A 16,689-nucleotide genomic window follows, 5' to 3' on the forward strand; every position below is an offset into this window, starting at 1 on the left:
AAGATCTATGAAACCGGTGTTGCTCTCTTACCGCTCGAGTTACAAGTCTTCATTCATAAAAGATGGAACTTATTCCGAATGAAAACCAAATTAACATTGAATCATATTCCAAAATCTCAAACAAAGAATCTTTTAAAGATGTCGACAAATGAGATCACTATCGTCCATAATTTCAACGATAATGTAAAAAAAAATTACAAAAGAAAACGAATACAAAATTGGCTGTTTGTACTGGTCCAGCTTTCTAAAAGTTAAGGTGGACTCTCCCCAGTCTCTGCGACTAACTAACTTAGCCTACTACTACGCTTCCCCCAAATTTCAATACCCTCGGAATCTTTCTCAAATGGACCCACGGCGACCACCGCGCACCGTCATCGACCCTAAGGTCCGCCAAGTCGGGTTCTTCGCCGCCCCGGAGCCCATCGCCTCCTCCCCTCCCGTCTCCGACATTTCCCCCTCCGGCAACTCCCTCTCTCCCGTCATGATCCCCCCGCCACGTCACTCCTCCGACGCCGCCCGTCCCGTTCTCTTCTCTCCCGTTCCCCCCGCCTCCCCCGGCCGCCGCGACTCCCTCGCCCCCTCCGACCTCTTCCCCGCCTCCTCCCCCACCGCCTCCTCCCCCTGCGCCGACGCCGAGTGCGCTTTCTCCCCCGGCCGGCCGCTCCGGTCCAACTCGGTTCGCCCCGCTGCGGCCGTGACGATGTCGTCTTCGCTGCCCGGTAGAGGCTTCGATTTGACTGCCGCCGTGACGGCCAGTAGCGTCCCCGCTACTGGCTTGATGAAGATTCCTTCTGGATTTTCTGGTAACTGTTTTAACACTGTTTGGTTTGATTTCAGTTGACTAGGGCTTTAGTTGTGATTCCGAAAATTTGAACAGTGAAAAATGCAGGGAAAGCTAGAAATGCATCAGTGGAAGTGGAGAATGAGCAAGGTTCGAATTCGAAGCCACTGAAGGAGAAGACCACCAAAGCCGAAAGGCGAGCGATTCAGGAGGCTCAGCGAGCAGCAAAGGCTGCTGCGAAAGGTGCCCTGATATGCTTGTTGTACGCTTTGATCATATTTTGTGACCTATTCTGATAGTAGTTATGTGCTGCATTGTGTTGTTAGGTGAAGGAAAGGCAGCTTCTGTTGTAAGTGCTGCTGCTTCGGCTTCGGTGAATGTGAAACCACATAAGGCCACAAAAGCGCCGACTGTGGCGGCTTCTGAGAAGAAGGGTGGTGGTGGTGAACGTCCGGTGGAGAAAGAAAGGAAGAAAGAGGTCCCTCCTCCACGGATGCAGTATGATGATACGAGTCGTGTGGAGAAGGCAAAAAGGCGTTCGGTGGTTAAGCAAACTGAGGCGAGGAACAGGGTTGAGCTGTTTAGGCATTTGCCTCAATACGAGCATGGAACTCAGCTTCCTGATCTCGAGTCTAGGTTTTTCCAACTTGACCCTGTGCATCCTGCAGTTTATAAGGTATCTACAGGACTATGCCAGCTTGTTAGAACATTTTGCTTGATGATGTTGAGGGTTGTTGTGGAATTATGACAGTGATCAAAGTATAACTTTTGGTATTGATGCCAATTCCCAGGTTGGGTTACAGTATTTAACCGGAGATATATCTGGTGGTAATGCTCGGTGCGTTGCCATGCTTCAAGCTTTTCAGGAGGCCATTAAAGACTATTCGACACCACCTGAGAAAAACCTTAGTAGGGATTTGACAGCAAAAATGAGTAGTTATGTATCATTTTTAATAGAGTGCAGGCCACTTTCAATCAGCATGGGCAATGCATTTAGGTTTCTAAAAAGTCGAATTGCCAAGCTACCTTTGACTCTGTTGGAGTCAGAAGCAAAAGCATCTCTTCAGTCAGATATTGAACAGTTCATAACTGAGAAGATCATACTTGCAGATAAGGTGATAGTCAGGCATGCAGTTACTAAAATCAGGGATGGTGATGTTCTTCTAACGTATGGATCGTCCACTGCAGTTGAAATGTTACTATTACATGCCCATGAGCTTGGCAAACAATTTCGCGTAGTTGTTGTAGACTCTCGACCAAAGCTTGAAGGGCAACGTTTACTTCGTAGGTTGGTAGGAAAGGGGATTAGCTGTACTTACACTCATATAAATGCTACTTCCTACATCATGCATGAAGTTACTCGAGTTTTTCTAGGTGCTTCTTCAGTTCTGTCTAATGGAGCAGTTTACTCGAGGGTTGGGACTGCTTCTGTTGCTATGGTAGCTCATGCTTTCCGTGTTCCAGTATTAGTATGTTGTGAGGCATATAAGTTTCATGAAAGGGTACAGCTTGATTCAATTTGCTCTAATGAGCTCGGTATGCACTACAAACTTTAATTTTGGTGATGGTGATTCTGACAGTTTATGATAAATCGCATTCTCCACTTGCTTGATTACTTAGGTCATCGTTCCACTTCTGGCAGGTGATCCAGATGTGATTTCAAAGGTTCCTGGTATGGAGGAAATCAATTGTTTGAATAATCAAGCTAATTGTGGAAATCTTCAACCTCTAAATCTGATGTAAGAAGTGTTTATTATTTTACTGTTTTATCACGATTCACAATCCCTTTACTAACCTTGGCAGTTCTGTTTAACTTGTTATTGGCAGTTATGACGCACTGCCTTCAGATTATGTTTCAATGATCATCACAGATTATGGCATGGTAAATAATTTTATTTTCTTCAAGTAATTGTTCCTAAAATTGCATTACAGCAGTAAAGGTTTCACTCTTGATGTTGTGAATTTTGAACTTGCTAGTTAGCTGTGCATATTGTGAAGCCAGGTCATGGAAAGAACTGGATATTCTTAAAACTTACCATGAGATTTGTTTGTCCATTTGAATTTGTACCGTTATTTGGTTATTAAGCATGTTTACTTGAAACAAGTGCACCATGAAAACGTGTGATTTCTACTTCTTTTAGGTTCCACCTACAAGCGTACCTGTCATTGTCCGGGAATACCGAAGAGAGCAGTTATGGATGTAATCTGTTCAGGTGCTTCGATTGAATATGATCATAATTCATTAAGTCCTCCAGAATTTGTAGGCATGCTGAAAGTAGCGAGTCAGTGTCAGCGGCCTTCCTTAACAAACATTCAGAATAGTGACAAGCTTTTTATTACCCTTTGTTCTCTCTGAATTGTGACAAACTCGGATGTCAAAAGTTCTCATTACAAAGTTTTGCATGCTCAACTTGAGGCATGTATAATTTGATTACCATGTACCCAAACTTGGTAATTCTGAAGTGCTATCTTAAGCTGCGTATTACTTGATACTGTCTCTTGGGATTATCTTTGGATGCGTACTTAAAATGTTTGAAATATGCCATTTGGATATGGCTTGGTGTTAATATATCTAGCAAATGCTTGAAAAGATAAACAGAACAAAAAACTCAGATGCCAAAATAAAGAGACGAGGTTTAAATTCGACTATTATTAAGCTCAACCTGGGCATATGTATGGTAGTACATTCTTTAGCTAATTAGGGCTTCATTCTAACGATGTTATTTGTTGGGAAGATGAGGTGCCACCATGGCTGAAGCCCCCATCTTAAGCATGATCTTCTAATTCCTCTTCTGGTATTAATGAATCGCTTTGGCTACTAAAAGAACGAAATCTCAACTTCTCATATCAACTAATCGAAAGGAAGAAACTTGGAAACTGTTATTTTGATACAAGGATTTCTCTTTAGACAATGAGGACGTCCTGTAGTCAATATAGAGTAAAGTTCTGCCTGCTCTCAAACTACAAGATAGTATGACTACTTACTCTATTGATTCTCTGAAAATGTCACCTTTATTAGCAGGAGCAATAACCGCGAGAATAACAAAACCGCCCAGCGCAACGACCAATAATCCCAGAGAATTTATCAGCAAAGCTTCAGTTGAATAACGTGATATTACATGGTTGGCTTGAAGAAATGTGGCTTTTTCTAGGATACCAGTAGTTACAGTAACAACAGCGAGTGCATATATATAAACACCGAAAAAGACATGCCATGGCAGCAAGCTAGCTCTACTATTTTTCGAGCCACCTGGGTACCAATATGTAACAAATCCAGCAGCCCACTGTGCAAGATAGAATGATGGTTAAAACTGGACAAAAGTAAATGTTGAATACATCTTATGTATGAAAATAGTAGCTATGAAGGTACCTGGATGGTAAAAAGGAACAGGCAAGCTAGACCCAGCCAAGAATGCAGACTGTAGAAATTGTCAATGCCCTTATCATTGTGGAACTTCAAAGCAGCCCATACACCGACAATGCTTAAACAAAAAGCAAGGAATTGTAGTGTAAGGTGAACTAATTTCTTGAAGCTTTTTGTTCCTGGCATCGTCTTGTATGCTAGCATGGCTGCAATATGATAAAAACAAGAGAGGGTTGTAATTCATAATCATCTTCAGTTGACATACTAAGTCTATAACTTCATTGATCCACCATGACTAGTCCAGTGAGCGTAAAATTCTATGCAGAATATCAATTCAATCAAGACCATTTCGAGAGAAAGCATCCATATAAAGTTTTTTTTTTTCATCTTGAAAGCAAAGAAAATTTTAAACCAGCAGTTACCAAAGCTCAAGATGAACAAACAATCTGCAGAATGCTCTCAAGTCTCAATAACCCTTGGCATTGTGCAGAATACAACAACAAAAAGCATAATAGTTGAACTACAGTTAGCTAGTTACCAAATCTCTTGTCGCTCCAAAGGAAGAAGATCAAGTAGGAAAGTACACGAATTAATCTCTGTAAGTATAAAAGGTCACTTGGAAACCAAATATCTTCATTATCATTCTGATCATACTCTTACCATATTCATTATACCAGACACTAATATTTTAGGCAAACCAGAAAGTGGAAAAGGGTGAACAGAATTTTTACCTTCACCATTTAAGATTACGAGTCCAATCACCATCAACACTGGATGAACCTGCAAGCAATACCACACCAAGCACAAAAAGTTAAACAATTGAGAGCCATAAGAAGTATACTTACGCACTATCAGTGTCCCAAAATGAAAGATTGGGAAGAGACTGACATTGAAGATGAGATCTTTGTTGTCAGAGACGAGAGCCAAGCCTCCTCGGAAATGCATGGTCCAGGTCAGGACCAGAGCCGCCACTGCCACTCCGATCACTCTCACTGCCCGGAAGATCGGGAACCGGACTACTGGAATCGCCCCCATTCCTCTCAAAATCTGATTTAGGGTTTTTGGAGTTTCAGATTTGGATCGGTTTTCTCTGATGGGATTTGCTTCTTCTTCAACCAAGTGAAACGGAGATGCTGCTGGTCAAAGTCTTCAACTTTTTTTTTTTGGAACAGTATCTACATTTTATTATTTTATTTATTAACTTTCTCTTTAAAAGACTTGGGGTAGTGATTGTTTAGACTTTGGAGTATGACCCCAAATTTTTTTATTTGGGAGTTTCAATACTCGGCAGCACTATCAAACATCTTTAAATATTGGGTAAAAAATACTATCACAAACTTCCTAGTAATTCAATGGGAAACTACTGAGTTTCCCTTTTTATTTTTAGAATAAGAGCAAGTTTACAAAAGGATTTCCATCCCCTTGTCATCTTAAAAGATGAGGATTAACATTGAAACGTTCACATTCCACGTAAAACATAGAAAACTTATTTCATAATATCTTATATGGTGAGCAATGCCCAGAACTGCCAAACCTACATAAACTAGGCCTTGATAATCTATCTCTTAGCACACCAAGAGCTTTGAGGTTCATCCCAGCAGTCACTTAAAGGCAATGCTTAGTAGGTGGCACGATTAGGAAAGTAAAGTCCTTATCCCTGTCTGGCAGAGCCATAACCACTTCCGTGATGACTGACCGTTCCAGAATATCTTATTGTGAGCATGATCCCCATAAGTACAAAAACTACATAAACTAGGCCTTCAAAGCTATAAACTCTTGGCACACCAAGAGTTCTGAGGTTCATCCCAGCAGGCACTGAAAGGCAATGCTTAGTAGCTGGCACGATTAGGAAAGTTATGTCCTCGGCCCTGTCCAGCATAGCCATAACCGCTTCCATGATAACCACCATTCCATCGCCCACCTCGACCATTCCATCGCCCACCTCTTCCACCCCGATGCCTTGGAGAATAGCCAAATGTCTGGCATGATCATTACAAAGAGATTTGAATCAGTAAAACTCATTAAAACATACAAGTTGAAGGTTTCAGCACTAGCAAACAAATAACCTGAAAACTGTGATAAATAATCTCATTATTTTTTTTTTTCAAGAGGAACCACATATATACCTCGGTATCCTTCTTCATTTGTTCCGAGAACTTGGGCCTCCCATTATGTGACCCACGATCAAGTGCATCACAGGACAGAGAATCAAAGAAGTCATCCTTAACATAAACATTCTGCAAAACAGGAAAATCAAAATTAACAAACTCCAGTCATGAAATGGGTTCTTTGCATTTTTTTTTCTTTATAGAGAGGGGACGGATAAAGAGACCTTAGTATCATCACATGGTGAAGCTCCGACATCCTCTTCATCTTGTGATTCACCTCCATCTTCTAGCGCTTTATTACTTTTTCCGAGATCACCCCATACTTCATCCTTGTTGAATTTCTCATTCATTGCAGTGAAATCAAAATCCTCGGTGAATCTAGTCACAGGACGTGATATCTGAAAGACCATGATGATCAATAAATAAAAAGCTCAGTTTTGGCCCTAGTGCTGTAAATATCAGGCACCAAACATTATATTACCACAAAATTACATGCGCCAGTGAAAGATGACTGGAACAACATAAGAAATGCAAGAATGATTAGTTCGCAAGTCTGTGCTCATGTTGCTGTCACATGCAAGTGCATAAATCCTCCTTATATGGAGTCCAGACAGCATGTGGCAACTCAAAAACACTAAGCAAATTTTTTTACGAGAAATAATCTATATGTGATATGTTTCATAGTCTAAATGTATAAACTAACTATGCCTGACAAATAAGTAAATGTCCGGCCAAAGCCTTTCCCATATTCACACTTCATCCTAGGTACAGTGAAACATTGAATACATTCAATTGCAAGCATGAGAATTCCAATATTTTGACTAGCAGGAGCCAGTAGTTCCACCATCGGTATAGCAGTAATATCAACAATTGCAGGAAAACAGAAATAAAGGAAAAAGTATAAAACTTCAAATGTCATGCTCCATTTATAAAACCACGCAATCAGGTTATTATGAGAGTTAGTATGAAAATCATAGGCAAACAGATTGTGTAAGAAATGTAGCACATACCCTGTTTCCTCTACCTCTTTCACTTCCTCTATTACTCTGATGAATGAAGGCATGGCCTCCTCTTTCACGTCCTCCTCTATAACTTTGATGAGTGAAGGCATGGCCTCCTCTTTCACGTCCTCCTCTATAACTTTGATGAGTGACGGCATGACCTCCTCTTTCACGACCTCCTCTGTAACTTTGATGAGCAAACTCATGAGCTCCATGCAGCTAGGAAAAGGTGAAAGCAAAATAGACAACATTACATTAGAAAGATTAGATAATCTGGCTATTAGTTTTTCAAGCCACTCTAACAAGCTTTCTAAATTTAAGGTAAAATGGCAAACATGTATGCAATGCACAAGATTTCTCCTGTCACTCGTCACTCTGCTTTAATGGAGAATTTTGATAGGTAGTTGTGGTCAATACATAAGGAAATAATGCCTTGATGAGAAATTTTGGCCTTGGCTCCAAAGTCCTTAACAAAAATTTGACCATACACATGCAATTACATTCCATACCTTTTGATCTAATACAGCATGTGCCAAGATAGGCAAAAGAATAAATCAGATGTTTGTGGGCAATACCTTAGGAATGGATTGTGTAGGCAGAGGCAATATTGGTTCCTGCGAATCCTTTGCTGCTGCTGGTGGTGATGGGGGTAGTTCTGATGATGATACCTTGACTACCTCAACATCCCTCTGAGCTGTTTGTGAAGGCTGGGATGAAGATACCATGGTGAGCTCAGGCTGAAAAAACTGGCCTGGGGTTACCAATGGAGGCATTGCTCCCTCAGCTAAAATTGAACCTGATGTCCTAGCCATGGACGAGACAGATTCAGATGTTAGTGGCATTACAGCAGTAGGGCCTGTTTTAGGCTTGTCAGAGGCTGGTAATAGGATGTTAGTTTTGTCCAAAGCAGGAGTCAGTGGTGAAACCAAGGGCAAACTAGAAATTGATGTAGCAGTTTGAAGAGTTTGAGGAGAAGCCTTATTAAGAATCAAACTTGAGGATGACTCTGAAACTGTTGCAGAAGACTTGGAAGGAAACATAAAAGATTGCAAATCCCCTGGAGTGCCTATAGTAAGGGCAGGCAACTGGGCAGGAAGCATATGCGAATGCAAGTTTGGAGTACCCATACCAAATGGTGGCAAGAAAGCAGAGGGTGATTCTGATGGTTTAGAGGTTGAAGGACCAGAAGATCCAGCAGACAATGATGCATTAATGGTAGGATATAGCATTGGTTGTTGCATAGAAGGTGGCATTGACAAGCCGGGCGAGGGCATCAGCAAAGATTGCTGTTGGTGTTGAAATCCATTTGAGGGCCCAGAGAATCCTTGCCAATACATTGTCATGGGAAATCCACTGCCATTTGTAGTTGGAGGGGCTGAGGAACCCCAAGATCCTAGACTTCCAAGAGGTTGATACATGGGAAGACTGCTTTGAAATGTTGTCTTAGGGAGTCCCATCTGTGGAGTGTGGGCACTAACATCTGGAATGGATGCAAGTCCAGAAGATGGTAAGTTTGTCGACGCAGTCACTGCTTGAGAATAGTGAGTCTGTACGAGGAATTAAAACAAGTATCAGTGACTAAGGATTGAATTTGGGTAAAAGCAGCTCTTGATAAAGATATTGAAGTGTAGCCTATTTTATATCCTGTACCTGAATAATGGCAGGATCATCGTGCACAGGTGTGTTAGTTTGAACCGGAGACGAAGATTTGACCTGCAGATCCTGTAACCATACACAAAGAAGAGTATATATCCTGTAACCATACACAAAAGAAGAGTATATATCTGAGGCAATCAAATAAATACTATAGTCTAAAAGCCTGAAAATTTCTGATAGCATAGCAGATACAACTTGAGTTTTTCTCAAACAGGATACAGACCAGTATTAAGACATGAACCTTAGTTGAAAAGGATATAATTTCATATTCGGTACTTCTTATCAATAAAAAATAAAAGATATACTATGTACCTTGATGTCACTTCCTCGGAAAAGTATATACTCATAAACTTTATCACTTGGAGGTATTTGTGGACCATCCATTTTGCGCCCTTCAGTCCCAAACGATCTTACTGCAATGCATAAAACTGTAGCTCAGAATTCCTATTATATTCAAGACCTGGAACTCCAAAAGTTCAAACAACAGTTCTTTTTTTCTTTTTCTTTTTTGTTTGGAGGGAAGAGTGATTTGGTTTGCCTTGCTTATCCACTGTATGGGACAATTTGAGCTACAATTATTTGGCTAGGATTCCAAAACTAAGTATTTATAACATTTGAAAAGAAATGTGATTACATAAAACAACAACATTTATCTTATCACTAGTGGTGCCACAAATTACAAATCTATACACGGGGGGGGGGGGGGGGGGAACAAGTTTGACCAATATAGTAACATAATATAGTTTTGTTAGCATGACTTCAAGACATTTAAAAGCCATCAAGTATATGAGGTTTGAAATGTCTGCCGATATTACAATATATCAGCCCAATATTTCCTATTTTTCTAGGGGACCCAATAAATGCTGCTCATTCTGATATATCTCCGATATCTGCAACATGTAACTAAGTTTGAGTGCCAGTATATCCTTCATGGCCCTAAAGTTCATAAAACAAGCCATCAAGTTCTCTTCTTTTCTTTTCACCTTGCAAACAATGTATTGCCAATGAACATTTTGAGGTTACTATGCTCCTATGACCAGCATGCATGTCATTACAAATTTCAAAAGACCCAAACTTTACCATCAACCATGATCAAATTCTCAACCTGAGATACAAACTCATGATTAAACAACCCACATTTCATAATGAACACTTTCCAAACCATAAACAGATGAAATGCAAAACCACCCAAGAGCATAAAATCACAACCCAACAAAACCCAGATGAAATTTCACAAAAACAAAAAGGGACCCAAGAAAGCCAAAAAGGCGGGGCCTTTGCAATACCATTTCTCAAGCCGATGCTGGACTCTTGGGTATTGATATTGAAGAGGACACCCTCGTAGCGAATTTCGGACTTGGAGGTGAGGCTGATCAGGCTGCCGATGTAGGAATCTGCAGGCCCATTTGATGAAGATCTGGATGGCTGAGCTTCTACTGTTGCTGCGGCCATTGCTGTGGTTCAGAGCTTCTTCTTCTTCTTCTCTTTTCTAATCTCCACTATCAAACCAAACCAAAGCAGAGAGAAGCAAATTGTTCTTCTTTTCTTGCTACAATATGAGAGAGAGTCTGAGAGGCCAAAACTAAAAACTTCCCAGACGTTTATTAATTATGGGTTCATTAATTATTATTGCTTTTCTCTTTCTGTCTTTGTGTTTTCCTCTCTTTTTTCAGTTGATTGGCCCAAGCCCCAATGATTCAGCAGCCCAGCCCACTTTTCTCTTTTCGGGAAACAGTGGAATTCACCCGGTCAGTTGCTGATTAAATAAATTGTGCTTAATCACCGTTAGATGTAAATTCAGTGATGGAAAACAAAATAACTTAACTTAATAATAATTATCTCTACCATTAAATTTACAGCCAAAAGTGGTTGTGCACAATTTATTTAGTCAGCCAATGACGGAGCCACGTTGGGCCTGGTCTCGTGCCCCACTGGGATTTTTAATTTTTAATTTTTTTTTTCAATTTCTCTACAGGATACATGTATAAATATTATAAAATTTTCCAATATAACTAAATGCAAGTTTGGTTTTGGTGTAACGGTAGCGGCTTAATTATAGCTACTCATATAGCTGTAGGTCTAAGGTTTGAAATACGTTGCAACGTTGGTCTTACTTTTGTTTTTAAAATTTATAGGTGGCTCACTTGAGATTAAATTCTGACTCTGTCACTATGGTTAGTAACTAACCGGTGGAAATTATTCTATGCACCGACGGTGCAAGTGACCCAACCCTTATAAAATAATCACAACCCTTGATATTTATTATCAACTTTATTTTTAATAAACAAAAAGTGTATTTAATGCAATCTAACCATTTATTTGTGTTGGTGCAAATGCACGGCAGTGCTCTGAATACTCCTCCACTAACCGGATGAACATTATTGTTTTGAGAAATTAGGCATGCAAAAGGGTGGTGGCACAGGTGCAAATGCGTGAATTTCCATTTTTTGGGTAATGGGTTCCTTATCTCCAGTTTACCTGGTTTGGTGCTCACCGGCCTGTTTTCCGACTTCAAGACAAGGATCTTATGTCGGTCATCGATGTGCTATCTCACCAATAGGTTTTCATGATCATGTCAGTAGTGACAGTGGACATATTCAAGTTTTTTACTTGTTTAAGTTTTCCTTCTGGTTTCGGTCTTCCTAGCCTTTTCGTCTTATCCTCTCTCAATTTGTATGGGCATGGGAAAGAAAATTTTGAAATTGGATGATCAAACATAGTTTGTATGCTGTTCTTTTGTATAAGGTTTCCTTGATTTACAAGGTATAGGATTTGCTTTCTTAATTTCATTAATATATATACAGAGAAAATGAAATAAAACCCGCCTATTAGACAGTCTTTAAAAGAACGGACTTAAACATACATCATTCATGACGTTGTCATTGCCTATAAGAAGGTGGCTGATCGAGGAGGCTAAGACCGATCATGCATGCATATGATTCCTTTGACAGACCTTGATCCCCAGTACGATCAAGTTTTGAAGTCGGATTTTGATTGAGGATCATCGATCTACCTGATCAAAGTGCATATGCTTCTATGCACAGTGAAGGGATCGATAGTCCCATAGCACGCATATCGATTATCCTAATTTAACCACCTGATAGGTGTTGAGTTTTAATCACAAAAGGCCTCGGTACAATTAAGTAGGGCTGGCTTTGGTACGGTTACCATGTTTTTTGGGCTGAGCCGACTACCGACCGAATCCTGTCGGTATGCTAAAACTCAGTACCACTACCGTGCCAAAAAAAGTCAATACCGAAGCTTTCGGTTACTGACTTTTCGGTAGGTTTAGTTTCAGTTCAGGCCCAACCGAAATAGATGAATGGGCCTAATACTGATTGGTATTTTTTCAGCCAAATTATTCATTCTAGCCTGTTTTAAGCCTATTTTTTCTGGGCAGTTTTTACCAAATACTTAATACTCAACTCTCGGCAATTTTCTGAATAAATACCTCTTCATCAAGTCTATTCCTCAGTTTCTTATGGAGATGTGAGTTCCAGACTTGATGTTTTTCTCTCAGCTTTTCTCCTATAGTTAATAATGTTCTAGTTCTACATTACAATTTACAAGTTCACAAATCATATGTCACTGATTTCTAAGTCTAAACTACTTAAATATTACATAACTTCAAATAGGAACTATAAATATTCAAAGAATCAAAAATCTGCTTGTGATTTGATGATTCCCATCACTAAACAAAAACTACACAGCAGCTATATTTTTGAATTGGAGGTTTGCAGCATCCAAATCTTCAAGTAGCGGTTGTTGTAGAAGAGTTCGCACCTCCCAAACTCAGTGCAGAAGTTCCTTCAAAGTAAAAACCACAAAAAGAATAAAAACAGCAAAGTCAATATAATAATAAGTTGATGAAAATATCAAAATACGCAAAGTAAGTTAATATTTTCAGATTATTACCTTTCTGCAAGTAAGTCATTTACACATAATCACAGTTCAAATAATCAAAAAACAACCAATCACATACAAGTTTACTTACCTAATCAAAGACATTTGCGGGGTTGGTAAGATTCTGCGCTTGTGCTCCAGCTTGTAGTGAAGACCAGCACAGCACACGGCCAAAACGGCCACACACATCCAAGCTCTAGATTGATACATCCCCACTGTGTAAATATCACTAAAATTCTGATACACCTATTATAACCCAACTGCTGAAATTCATGCAGAATTGGAATAGTCCCCCTGACATAGCAACAAGCATAACAAAAAAAATTGCAAATTGAATCAGTGAGCAGCCCAAATAGATTAAAAGGCAGAGCTTTAACTTGAACATTTGAAATGAACTAAATTCAAGTTCATTTCACAACAACTATTCACAAAAAATGAAACAGACTAATTGAGACATCGAAGAAGATTACTTACTTCACTCTATCAAAGTTTAGACCCATTTGTTTCCCACCATCTTGGCCTGTACAAAATCACTTAATAGATTACCTTTTTATCATACAAAATTACAAATTAGACAAGACTAAGGAGATAGATTTTACCTAATCTGTTGTGCTCTGAACCACTAGTTGAACACCAAATAATCCACTGAATAACCGCTTCAACCAAGCAACTGATCTAGGTTTTCGAAAGATTTGGGGATTTCGAAAATCAAAGGATATCTAGGTTGAAATTTATGTTGGTGAGCTTCGCATCTTGCTTAGATTGTGTTTTTGGGACTTGATTTGCAAAGATCTTTGTATAATTGGGGCTAGAATCAAAAAATTGGGGGTGGGTTCTCAGAGAGAGAGAGAGAGAGAGAGAGAGAGAGAGAGAAGAGCGACTATTTCTTTTGAGAATGGGGTCTGAACCTCAACCCCTTTAGGTTTTCCCACTCTCCACTCAGATCCAACGATTATGATTAATTGCTGCTCGAAATGAACGGTCCATATCATCCTACTGATAAAAATTAGTAAAAAATTATAAGAACCCATCATACCCGGTCGGTTCGGTAATACCGAACCTCTCTAATTTGCACTACCACTACCGAGCCATGAACATATGTTCGGTACGGCAGTACCGTACTGCAGCCTCGGTAACCAAATCTGTCGGCCCCGACTGCAACGGTTCGGCTGGTTTGCGGCTGGTTTCGGCAGGTATGGTATTTCAAGCCAGCCCTACAATTAAGTGTGATCCACCCACTTATAAGTTATATAATATTTGTCACTTTTCTAATGTGAGATATTTCCTCTTCAACACACCCCCTCACGTGTAACTTAGCTCTAGGTTTGCACATGAAATTAATTAACAATCCAATTCCAACATTGAAAATTGGGACACAAGTCTCATATCGGAGACTTGATCAATATAACAATCCAATGCCCACATCAAACATTTTGTAACAATCCAATCAGAATTTTCTGATGACAATATATATAATTAAAGAACCCAAATTTGAGCCCATGATATTCGAAGACGCAAGTAGAGAGGGATCCACTTTGATGTCATGTTAAATAGCAACAAGTATGGCCCGTGGCCCACAATTGTACCAATATTGTCCCAACTTAACCACTTGATAGGTATTGGGTTTTAATCACAAAATGCCTCGGTACAATTGGGTGTGATCCACCCATTTAAGTTATATTTTATTTGTCACTTTTTTAATGTGTGATATTTTCTCTCCAACTATAATGTCATTATACGTATATTCCACACATAAAGTAGCTTTGGATTCATACATTTTTTACGTGGAATTTGGTGTTAAGTTGTAACGCTCTTATCTTTAGGAAGATATGCTCGTTTGATTATTAGTAAAAAGGTGTTGTACCCCCTTTGATTATGTAAAAAATGGCAAAAATAGCACTAAATATAGATGTTTTATTGATAACTTCGCTTAGAGTCCACAAGAAAAATCAATCTTCGCACTTACACAACTTTTTCTTACGTCTTTTGCAATACGAACAATTGAACATTGCCTATAAATAAGTCTGTGTTAAAGGAAAAACACATTATGTGCCTTCGTCAAAATGACTGACGAAGAGAGATCAAGGAATTAGCGATTACCATCAATCAGCAAGGATTACGGATCAATCAGCATTTAATGTCATCATTGTAATTGATATTTCCGTTGTAATTCTCTCTCTATATAAATGGACTATGAAATGAAATGAGTAAACCAATTCAAATTCTAAAAGTAAATTGATAGTCTGCAATTTTTTATGAAAGATAATGATAGGGATGACAATAAGGAGGGTATGGGCAGGGGATTAAAATATCATCCCCGTCCCCGAAGTCATTATCTAGCTCCGTCCCCACTCCAATCCCCGTTAGAATATATTGGAGATTTCCTGTACCCGTACCCGTTAGGGATTAAAGTCACCATACCCGCCCTGAATCTCCATTAGCATATATTTCTAGTTCACTTTAACAATAATTATTATACAATAGTTGAGATTATCTATGTGGTAATCAGATTAGCGGAAGCAAAACAGTCTTGAAAAAAATACTTGCTTTTATTATAAAATAATCCTATTTCAAACAAAATCACATCGAGAAATTGCTCGACACATTTATTTGCTGCTAATTATATATGTATAGAGCTCAAGGCCCGAAAGCTAGTAATGATATGCTTTGATTTTCCTTCTCGTTTCGCCTTCAACTCTTACTTAGAGACGAGCACACACTTGCCCCAGCCTGAAAAGAAGGTAAGAGAGAAAAAGATGGAATTAGCTATTCTTATAACAGAAATTTAAAAGTAGAGCAAGCAAAAAAAATTATGTTGATGACGTACTTGGGTCTTTGGTGACAATCTCTGCTCTTCCATCGTAGTTGCAGTCAGCATCCTTCTGACCGTTCTTTTGATATTTAAGATTCATGGCGAAGGACGCTTTGGCGTGGTTGGACTCAGTATAGCATAAACCTTTTCCGTCTGTAGGCGAGCAATCGACCTCTTTGCACAAGTCATCATAGTCCTTCTTCAAAAGGCTTTTCTGAATAGTAGTTTTGGCTATGCACCACTTCTTGCCGGATGCAGGTCCATCATCGTGAGTTGCTTCATCTGCTCCTCCGAACGGAACCTGTGGTTTACTTCCTGGCTTTGGAATTCCCCCTGCTGGACCCCCGGGCTCATGTGCGGTCTTCTGTTTACCCTATGATACAAAATTGCATGTAACATGCGTTACGAGGATTAGAAAGCTATGAGCCTATATATAAAGTACCCCCTTAGCAAAAAATAAAACATTTAATTTTATATCTAAATTACTCCCCTTGGCAGACATGAAAGATAAAATCACAAAAGTAAACTAACAGACAAAATGAATAGAGATATATGTACGATAGGTTAATCATTAACAACTTACGTGTGGTTGGTGGTGAGGGTTCTGTTGAGCGATGCCGGAGAAAGCAGTTACGGCAAGCTGAAGGAGGAGAAGCGAGACGAGGACGAACTTGGTGGCCATTTCTTTCTGTTGCAGTACACGTAAATTTCTTTTGCAAATGGTGAGATTGATCGACAATGTGGGTTGTAAATATATAGTGCAGAAAAGATGGATTAAATGATTCTATTTACGGCTAATTTCTGTTGCTGGTTTTCTGTTTTTGAGCATCACCACAGTTTATTTACCCATATAAAATAGCTCGAACTTTTTTTAGAGGAAGTATGTGTCTAAAACAATAACACATGCATGAACGTAGTTCACGGCTTCAACGATTGTCTATATAAAGATCCAAGTAAATGTTCATACGTACCGTATATGCTCGTAATTTTCGAACGTGCAATACTACTTCCAATTCATAGACCAACGACTGAACATGAATTTTACTAATTTAACCAAATTTATA

The 16,689-nt window shown here is 39.4% G+C and overlaps 4 protein-coding genes across 5 annotated transcripts; 1 reads left to right on the plus strand and 3 right to left on the minus strand.

The window, feature by feature from the left end:
* The first annotated feature begins 242 nt into the window (after positions 1 to 242).
* LOC112188752 (translation initiation factor eIF-2B subunit delta) lies at positions 243 to 3,271 on the plus strand. 2 transcript variants are annotated; one of them, XM_024327948.2, is made up of 7 exons: positions 243 to 803; positions 878 to 1,024; positions 1,108 to 1,457; positions 1,573 to 2,317; positions 2,424 to 2,520; positions 2,609 to 2,663; positions 2,923 to 3,271. In XM_024327948.2, the coding sequence occupies exons 1-7, from the start codon at positions 344 to 346 to the stop codon at positions 2,983 to 2,985; spliced, it is 1,917 nt and encodes a 638-aa protein (XP_024183716.1). In that variant the 5' UTR covers positions 243 to 343; the 3' UTR covers positions 2,986 to 3,271. The 2 variants fall into 2 exon arrangements, with proteins under 2 accessions (XP_024183716.1, XP_024183717.1); XM_024327949.2 differs by having other exon boundaries at positions 244 to 803; positions 890 to 1,024.
* A 326-nt stretch (positions 3,272 to 3,597) lies between these two features.
* LOC112188760 (probable transmembrane ascorbate ferrireductase 2) lies at positions 3,598 to 5,325 on the minus strand. Its single transcript, XM_024327961.2, has 4 exons — positions 5,034 to 5,325; positions 4,877 to 4,925; positions 4,152 to 4,351; positions 3,598 to 4,065 (listed from the first exon to the last, which is right to left on the minus strand). The coding sequence occupies exons 1-4, from the start codon at positions 5,178 to 5,180 to the stop codon at positions 3,763 to 3,765; spliced, it is 699 nt and encodes a 232-aa protein (XP_024183729.1). The 5' UTR covers positions 5,181 to 5,325; the 3' UTR covers positions 3,598 to 3,762.
* Positions 5,326 to 5,483: 158 nt separating this feature from the next.
* On the minus strand, positions 5,484 to 10,507 carry LOC112188751 (protein decapping 5). The gene is made up of 8 exons (XM_024327947.2): positions 10,197 to 10,507; positions 9,223 to 9,323; positions 8,905 to 8,976; positions 7,830 to 8,801; positions 7,264 to 7,473; positions 6,478 to 6,651; positions 6,272 to 6,382; positions 5,484 to 6,124 (listed from the first exon to the last, which is right to left on the minus strand). The coding sequence occupies exons 1-8, from the start codon at positions 10,360 to 10,362 to the stop codon at positions 5,975 to 5,977; spliced, it is 1,956 nt and encodes a 651-aa protein (XP_024183715.1). The 5' UTR covers positions 10,363 to 10,507; the 3' UTR covers positions 5,484 to 5,974.
* Positions 10,508 to 15,341: 4,834 nt separating this feature from the next.
* LOC112185568 (major pollen allergen Ole e 10) lies at positions 15,342 to 16,366 on the minus strand. Its single transcript, XM_024323828.2, has 3 exons — positions 16,209 to 16,366; positions 15,641 to 15,998; positions 15,342 to 15,543 (listed from the first exon to the last, which is right to left on the minus strand). The coding sequence occupies exons 1-3, from the start codon at positions 16,305 to 16,307 to the stop codon at positions 15,512 to 15,514; spliced, it is 489 nt and encodes a 162-aa protein (XP_024179596.1). The 5' UTR covers positions 16,308 to 16,366; the 3' UTR covers positions 15,342 to 15,511.
* Between the last annotated feature and the right edge of the window lie 323 nt (positions 16,367 to 16,689).

The sequence above is a fragment of the Rosa chinensis genome, chromosome 2, assembly GCF_002994745.2.
Source record: "Rosa chinensis cultivar Old Blush chromosome 2, RchiOBHm-V2, whole genome shotgun sequence".
NCBI lineage: Eukaryota > Viridiplantae > Streptophyta > Magnoliopsida > Rosales > Rosaceae > Rosa > Rosa chinensis.

What these genes read in the sequence shown, in the direction of transcription:
- LOC112188752 (XM_024327948.2), top strand. Translation starts at nt 344, where the DNA reads ATGGACCCACGGCGACCACCGCGCACCGTCATCGACCCTAAGGTCCGC. An exon ending in AATTTGCTCTAATGAGCTCG is followed by an intron (nt 2,318 to 2,423) that starts GTATGCACTACA and finishes CACTTCTGGCAG; the next exon opens with GTGATCCAGATGTGATTTCA. An exon ending in TCATCACAGATTATGGCATG is followed by an intron (nt 2,664 to 2,922) that starts GTAAATAATTTT and finishes TACTTCTTTTAG; the next exon opens with GTTCCACCTACAAGCGTACC.
- LOC112188760 (XM_024327961.2), bottom strand. Translation starts at nt 5,180, where the DNA reads ATGGGGGCGATTCCAGTAGTCCGGTTCCCGATCTTCCGGGCAGTGAGA. An exon ending in ACAAAGATCTCATCTTCAAT is followed by an intron (nt 4,926 to 5,033) that starts GTCAGTCTCTTC and finishes TATTGCTTGCAG; the next exon opens with GTTCATCCAGTGTTGATGGT. An exon ending in CGTAATCTTAAATGGTGAAG is followed by an intron (nt 4,352 to 4,876) that starts GTAAAAATTCTG and finishes ATCATATTGCAG; the next exon opens with CCATGCTAGCATACAAGACG.
- LOC112188751 (XM_024327947.2), bottom strand. Translation starts at nt 10,362, where the DNA reads ATGGCCGCAGCAACAGTAGAAGCTCAGCCATCCAGATCTTCATCAAAT. An exon ending in CAGCATCGGCTTGAGAAATG is followed by an intron (nt 9,324 to 10,196) that starts GTATTGCAAAGG and finishes TATGCATTGCAG; the next exon opens with TAAGATCGTTTGGGACTGAA. An exon ending in TCCGAGGAAGTGACATCAAG is followed by an intron (nt 8,977 to 9,222) that starts GTACATAGTATA and finishes GTATGGTTACAG; the next exon opens with GATCTGCAGGTCAAATCTTC.
- LOC112185568 (XM_024323828.2), bottom strand. Translation starts at nt 16,307, where the DNA reads ATGGCCACCAAGTTCGTCCTCGTCTCGCTTCTCCTCCTTCAGCTTGCC. An exon ending in ACCCTCACCACCAACCACAC is followed by an intron (nt 15,999 to 16,208) that starts GTAAGTTGTTAA and finishes TTTGTATCATAG; the next exon opens with GGTAAACAGAAGACCGCACA. An exon ending in GATTGTCACCAAAGACCCAA is followed by an intron (nt 15,544 to 15,640) that starts GTACGTCATCAA and finishes CCTTCTTTTCAG; the next exon opens with GCTGGGGCAAGTGTGTGCTC.